General features: G+C 35.5%; 1 protein-coding gene across 3 annotated transcripts; it reads left to right on the forward strand.

The window, feature by feature from the left end:
- The first annotated feature begins 298 nt into the window (after positions 1-298).
- Positions 299-7,152, forward strand: LOC110466816. Of its 3 annotated transcripts, none has more exons than XM_021523579.1 (3): positions 299-491; positions 5,185-5,336; positions 6,172-7,152. In XM_021523579.1, the coding sequence occupies exons 2-3, from the start codon at positions 5,214-5,216 to the stop codon at positions 6,586-6,588; spliced, it is 540 nt and encodes a 179-aa protein (XP_021379254.1). In that variant the 5' UTR covers positions 299-491; positions 5,185-5,213; the 3' UTR covers positions 6,589-7,152. The 3 variants fall into 3 exon arrangements, with proteins under 3 accessions (XP_021379254.1, XP_021379256.1, XP_021379255.1); XM_021523581.1 differs by lacking the exon at positions 299-491 and adding an exon at positions 969-989; XM_021523580.1 differs by lacking the exon at positions 299-491 and adding an exon at positions 3,685-3,813.
- The last annotated feature ends 1,166 nt before the right edge of the window (positions 7,153-8,318 follow it).

Consider the following 8,318-nt stretch of genomic DNA (forward strand, 5'->3'; position numbering starts at 1 on the left):
GGAAGACCACTCACCAGACCCTGACTCATTATGTACACTAGATATTCACATGATGGTAGACTATTCACCAGACCCTGACGCATTATGTACACTAGATATACACATGATGGTAGACTATTCACAAGACCCTGACTCATTATGTACACTAGATATTCACATGATGGTAGACCATCCATCAGACCCTGACTCATTATGTACACTAGATATTCACATGATGGTAGACTATTCACCAGACCCTGACTCATTATGTACACTAGATATACACATGGATAGTAGACTATTCACCAGACACTGACTCATTATGTAGGCTTTATATACACATGGATGGAAACCATTTAACATATGTGTATATGTTGTTCCTTTTTATAATCATGCACGATAAACCGATAAGTTGTAGAACCTAAGGAATGAGGAACTTTAACTTGAACCAGGTTTTTACTAATGAACCATTAGTATATATAAAATAACAGTTGACCAGTGACACAACTAGGGTAAGTATTCACATTATATGTTATACACTTGACAAAAATGAGATACATACATTTAAAAAAAAAAAAAAAAAAAGCTATATGTTATTCAAAATCTATCGATAGTAGAGCTATAATTAGAACATTATTCAATATTCAATATCATTATATCGCACATAACATTCTAAACATGAAACATGTCTTATAAACATCTGTTTATAACTTCCTGTTTCATATAATAAACATAGTATATGCAGACGTATTTCATAAACAATATGTCTATTAAGCGTCATTTTAGATATTAACAGAAAATGCTGAAAGCAAATATGTCTTATGAGCCACAGTTCTATATCTGTAATAAATACTAAAGCATAGTATATAAATCGTATCTCATATACCAACTAAAACTTCCTGATGTGTGTACTAAAGAATCTACACATAAACATGTCTTATTCGCCACATGTCTATATCTTCCAAATATGTCCTTGCTAACCACTTGTCCCTAACTTCCTTGTTCCTGGTGTAAGTACTAAACCTTGTACATATACTCATGTCTAATAAACCTTTTGTCTCTATCTTCCTTTACTTATATTATGATCTTTATTGAAAAGTTAACGTGAAAAAAACACCTTTTGTCTCTATCTTCCTTTACTTATTTTATGATCTGTATTGAAAAGTTAACGTGACTAATAGTATGAGCTATATTGATACGTTAACGTGAAAAAAACTTTTGTCTCTATCTTCCTCTACTTATATTATAATCTGTATTGATAAGATAACATGAGAAAACAACATTTTCATAATTGCTGTACAGTCACTCAGTCGGTGAGAAAACGTGTATATTTTGTATATGTATAATAGCTAAGCACTGGTGCAATTAGTATTTAAAATTGATCCTGAATGAAACGCGGTGCGACTTAATAGGATACCTACTTCCAAAGCAATGAAAACACATATTCATGTTGCACGTGACCATAGATAGTTTGTATACTTATTTAATATCGTGATATACATTTCCAGTAGGTCATTTTGTAGGTAAGAGTACGTCATCGTTGTATTAAAATTACATAGACTGTAAGGAGCAAGTCAAAACGATTGCATATATTCTATAGAAATAAAATGAGTGGGCAATTATACTGAAATTTGTTTAAATATACCGTATTTATCCGAGTCAGTCACGTATCACAACTTGTCGAAATAATATATTACAAATATGAAATAGTTCTAATTACGATAACTTAATTACATGTTATATATACATCATCAATATAGACATAAGTAAGATTCCGAGGACAAATATCATTGGTACAGCAAGACCCTGCTATATTGCAAAATAGTGGCATATGACACTAAGGGCTCTACACCCGAGGTATTACGGTATATATATAAACGATGTAGATGATATCAAAACTTAACTGTATATAAACATTGGTAAAGGGAAACAGACATTGGATTATGTAAGCTATAAGCGAGATGACAAATGAAACTAGGGACACTATAATGAGGTATTACGGTATAGTTATAAACGATGTACAAATGAAACAAGAGCTCTACACCGAGGTATTACGGTAAAGTTATAAACGATGTACAGATGACAAATGACACTAGGGGCTCTACACCGAGGTATTACGGTATAGTTATAAACGATGTACAGATGACAAATGACACTAGGGCACTACACCGAGGTATTACGGTATAATTATAAACGATGTACAGATGACAAGTGACACTAGGGGCACTACACCGAGGTATTACGGTATAGTTATAAGCGATGTACAGATGACAAATGAAACTAGGGGCACTACACCGAGGAATTACGGTAAGGTTATAAACGATGTACAGATGACAAATGACACTAGGGGCACTCCACCGAGGTATCACGGTATAGTTATAAACGATGTACAGATGAAAAATGACTCCATGAGCTCTACACCGAGGTATTACGGTATAGTTATAAACGATGTACAGATGACAAATGAAACTAGGGGCACTACACCGAGGTATTACGGTAAGGTTATAAACGATGTACAGATGACAAATGACACTAGGGGCACTACACCGAGGGATTACAGTATAGTTATAAACGATGTACAGATGAAAAATGACTCCATGGGCTCTACACCGAGGTATTACGGTATAGTTATAAACGATGTACAGATGACAAATGACACTAGGGCACTACACCGAGGTATTACGGTATAATTATAAACGATGTACAGATGACAAGTGACACTAGGGGCACTACACCGAGGTATTACAGTATAGTTATAAACGATGTACAGATGACAAATGACACTAGGGGCACTACACCGCGGTATTACGGTATAGTTATAAACGATGTGCAGATGACAAATGAAACTAGGGGCACTACACCGAGGAATTACAGTATAGTTATAAACGATGTACAGATGAGAAATGACACTAGGGGCACTACACCGAGGTATTACGGTATAGTTATAAACGATGTACATGGTATGAAATCACTGTATTTAAACGTGGGTAAAGGAACCTAAACTTTGTAATAATATGTCAGTTGTAAGATTGAAAATGAAACTTGGGTCACTATATCGAGGTATAATTGAATGGTGATAAACGAGGGTCACTATATCGAGGTATAATTGAATTGTGATAAACGAGGGTCACTATATCAAGGTATTATTGTATGGTGATAAACGAGGGTCACTATATCAAGACTTCGTTGTACATAAACTTCGGAAAAGGAAAAGAGACTTTGGAATATATAAGCTGTAAGTGAACTGGTGTTCCAGCGGTTTACTTATTAAAACGAGTGGCATACATTGATATTTTCCCGTCGGTTTGTTCAGAGACAATAAATACATTTTCAAGAACTATCAGATCTGTATTATTGTTAAAGAATCACTTAGCTTTCAGGGTCGTTCCGGCAGGTGTTAGGATAAACAAGCATGCCTTGTTAACATACCAGGGTTAAGCCGTACTTTTTGACGGCCAATATTGTTGCACTTTTGACAGTTCAATATATCATGAATATGATATTAATATATAATAACCACCCTGACCTGAACCAATGCATAATCTTATATTCTCAAAGGCCTCAGTGCTAAATCACAAGGATAGTTTGTACAGCGACACAACATCAATATACACATTAGCCAAGACACACGGTAATCGGAGCAAGTACTGAATATCCCATTCTGTTCTATATAGATAACCTATCTTGAGATCGCTATGTTAATTATACACTGACTGTATATGAAATGCTTAGCTCATTTCCGTCAACAGATTTCCCAGAAACGTTTTTCTTATTCCAAGTTTTCCCTGTACAAACAATAAGAGGCTACGGAAGGTTTATTATGTGTCCAAACAGGTATGTATCATTTCATAAACACAACGACAGTGCGTCCGGGTTATAACGTTACAGTTCCGTTGGTGAATTGTTTTTAAATTGTATTTACGTTTGTGGAGCACATGTTATAGATAATGACTATTTAATTTTGTATGTGATCATTCTCGTGGACCATCACGACATGTTTACAGTTAGTGTAAGAATTGTTTATCTCCTTTTATTTCCATTAACTCATTCACCCCTGAAGACACATTTGAACTCTTCCAATTCTAAGGTTAGAATAGTCCATTACGAAATTTCAGGGGCGAATGAGTTAATAGTTGATATATACTATGACGAAAGTAGAAGACAGTGTCATCATTGGGAAGATTTGTCTGTTTAGTCGGTTTAAAGTATCCGAAACCTTTCACCCTTCAATATCAATAGTTAATAATGACTAAGTCGGTGTAGGGTGTCAAAAGAATTATTTAAAAGACTTAAGAAACCTGAAAACAACACATGAAGATTTATTTTGAGCCACAAATCTATTAATTATATTTATAGAAGGCCTGTTTTTACTGGTAAGCTGATGTTAGTTAGATAAGAGCCCTATGCAAAACATATCATATATTGGAATGAAAGGTTCATAATATTGTTTTGTCGGTGATGTAATGTGTAGAAGAGGTATTCATATGTTGATAAGGGCGTTATTAAGGACAGCCGAAGGGGCAGAGCATACGTTTTGAACCATACAAAAAAAAAAAAAAAAAAAAAAAAAATTTAAAAAAAAAAAAAAAAAAAAAAAAAAAAAAAAACTATTCACATAGGAATATATAACATTATAAACAAACAGAACTACAACAAAATCTGATAAAATAAAAATAGCAGGCAATTTTATAAAACGAATATGCGATTTTAATAAATTTTCCTGTCAATCATTTAAACAAACAGGCAATACTGTTAACGCCCATATTTTAGAGGTAGCCTGATTTTAGAACTTTTTGCTCTTTAATCATTGCGCTAAACCATGAATGCTAATTGGGATTCTTGTATATTATTCTCTATTGCATATTTCCGGGATGCCACAATTCATAAATGTCCTGATCTATTAAATTTTGATACCGTGCTAAAATAGGTACGTTTAAAATATCATAAAAAAATAACATGTGATTTACAAAACGAAAACAAATTATGAATAAAAACATTCAATAATCTAATCAAACTGGATATTAACAACGGGCATTCTACATAACGAGCAGTGGACTATTTAAACAAAAAAGGTATATCATAAAACGAACTAGTGAATTTACAAAACGATTTTTCTTACATAGTAGTGTAATATCGACATTGAATTTTATTTCATCGACAGGGGACGCTGTTTTGTCGAATTGTAAGATGTTTCTGATGTTTCAGATTAACGTCGCAATGATGCTATTTCCGTGATGGTAGTGAAGTTATACATTTGGAATACCAAATCCTCGTGGGGTCATGTCTCCATGGCCCTTGGGGACGGGGCTTACATCAGTTGGAGACCAACGTATCAGCTGGAGAAAAGTCCAGTTTCTGTAAGTATACATTGCAATTATATTTGATAAAATCACAATTCCTATCTTTGTGATATGCATTTGGTAGACATCTGTCTGAAGCAATTTTCCTAGCGAGGAAGTGATTCGTGTAAAAGTATTTAATTGTAACTGTTTGACTAGAAGATCAGCAAACATTCTCTTCCCTTGAACATTTTGGATTTAGAGTTTTGAAGGTTTACGTGGATGTTACTGACAAAACTGATATATTTGAAGAAGAAAAAAATGCATCAAAAATTTAGACACAATATGTATAACAATATGTAGCCACATTTGCAGCCTTTATGTTTTCGTAGTCCATCTTTATGTCTTTGAGGTAGTTAAGGAATTGTTATGAGTCCAAGTTATCATATGCATATCTATACAATTTCTACTCTTCAATTTTAAAACTTCCTCATTGTTTCATATAGTATTTCGCTGCTCTCTATATATTTAATTGCAAATTATTGACGTTTCATGGTTGCCAATTTGCTGACTGCTAAATTGCAATGTCAAGCATTTTAATGTTTATAAAGACAGCGTGCTATCCTCCAGGTAAAGAACATTATTTTGATAACATATTTCGCGTCTATATATAGAAAATCCTCCTTTTTTATGAGTGATATTTCAAATAACCAATTTCAGTATTTTTCAAGCAGTTTTGATTCATATAATTTTGTCCACTCACAATGACATTACATGAACCTGGACTTAACTTTAAATAACAATAATTTGATCTTTTGTTCGGCACACATCTTACAACGTGATCTGGTGTTTTTCTTTCGGTAATGACCTTGGAGATACATTGTACTTGCATAACTTTTTACTTCTTTTACAGGCGACCGAGTGGGTGATAGCACGTGACCAACAAACGATACAGGATGATATTCGTGCCGAGTTCGGAAAACTTCCCGTCCATGCCATCAACATTACCGACGAAATATTAGATGAATATAAGGTTAAAAGGTGGTGGTTAAAGTTCAAGGCTAACAACAAGTACAACCTTCTCACGTGCAATAGTTCCACCGTCGTTTATTTCGCCCTGAGAGAAGGTGGGGCTCTAGATCACGTGATTGACCGCCAACCAAGATGGTGGACACCAGAAGATATCAGAGCTTTCGGAGAGGCAATTTGTTACGGGTACAGAATTAAAGTAAGGGTGGGAGTTGTGTTCTCACCGAGTGATCAACAGTTCGTGTCACACCTTGGAAAAGTGACGTCAGCTGGTATGGTGAACTCTTTCCTGTCTACGTAACAATAGGCCCCCGCCTAAACATATTGAATGGTACATTTCGTGACTGCTGTTAAATGTTTACTTTGCTTAACTCTTGGTATCTACGTACTATTGAATTTAATAGATGCCTCCATCTTCGTATTTCTAGCGATTGTTTTCTTTTCATCGAAATGAAAAAAAACATTCAACGTTTATTTAAAACCATGCTCATAGCTGCTGGTATCACATGTAATTTCAATATTTTTTACTTGTGTCAAATGTACAATGTATTTTCAATACAGCTATTTGTAGAAATGTGGAGAGCAATTGGCAACGACATTACCTTTTCTGTTGTCTGATTAGTGTAAAGAGATAAGTGTTCATATTACTGTATACCTGGACATTTTCGACGCAATTTAATTTTCGGATTTTTGCCCTCCGCAATAAGGGCGAATTTATCTTGACATCGAATATTAGTTGTAAATAAGGACCCGTAGTTATGAAACCATTCCCATATTTTAACTCAGATGCTGTGCTCATGCTCATATTCTCGTTCAGCTGGAAAAATATCTGTGAAAATTAAAGCTATTCCAATTTTTCTATACGGAGATCGACATTTGTTTGCGTTTTAAATTTGTTGCAAGATCTCAGTGAGTTTCAAGACCGTTAACTTGCACACATTACCTAAGTTTGGGCAAATGAATAGATATTTGGATACGGCGGCATGTTGTCATGGTGACCGTTGAATATTCTTTGCCTATGCTCAGTTGTCTGCGTTAAAAACTCAGCTTTTTAAATTGTTGGTCAAAAAGAGTCTCGTCCCGAAATGAGAACTAACTGAGTATGGAAACTCATACTCAATCTGTAGAGACATACTAATTTGTTTGTTTATTTATTTGTTTGTTTGTTTGGGGTTTAACGTCCCTGAAACAGCCAGGATCATATGAGGACGGGTGCCAATAAGGAGACATGACCCGAAACAGTTAGCAGATATAAAAGAAAGATGACGGGAAAGATTGGAAACGAAAAAGATCCAAGGCGTTGCAATGGGGGCAGCAGATCAACTTTGGTCTCTTCCACGTCCTCTTTGTAGAGGACACAAAAGAAAAAACCCGATTCTGCGTTATACGCCTTTGATATTAGCAGTTTTTAAAAGTAACCGTGAACTTTTGTTAGAAGTTTATTAACATGAATTTGTTTATTCAGTGTTTCTGCGTCCTCGCAACAACAAAGTCTAAATAAAACGTGAAGATAAAAAAAACATGACGACACACGTACCGTAAGGAGGATCGTTCCCGGTATCACATAAGTGGTAGTGAGAATCAGCCGAGCACGGAAGGAACATCCCCGGTATCACACAAGTGGTAGTGAGAATCAGGCGAGCACGGAAGAAACATACCTTGTATCACACAAGTGGTAGTGAGAATTAGCCGGGCACGGTAGGAACATATCCGGTATCACACAAGTGGTAGTGAGAATCAGCCGAGCAAGAGAGGAACATACCTTGTATCACACAAGTGGTAGTGAGAATTAGCCGAGCACGGGAGGAACATACCCGTTATCTCACAAGTGGTAGTGAGAATCAGCCGAGCACGGAAGGAACATACACGGTATCACACAAGTGGTAGTGAGAATCAGCCGAGCAAGAGAGGAACATACCTTGTATCACACAAGTGGTAGTGAGAATCAGCCGAGCAAGAGAGGAACATACCTTGTATCACACAAGTGGTGGTGAGAATCAGCCGAGCTCGGGAGGAACATACCTTGTATCA

This window comes from Mizuhopecten yessoensis, unplaced genomic scaffold (genome assembly GCF_002113885.1).
Source record: "Mizuhopecten yessoensis strain PY_sf001 unplaced genomic scaffold, ASM211388v2 scaffold11145, whole genome shotgun sequence".
Taxonomy (NCBI): domain Eukaryota; kingdom Metazoa; phylum Mollusca; class Bivalvia; order Pectinida; family Pectinidae; genus Mizuhopecten; species Mizuhopecten yessoensis.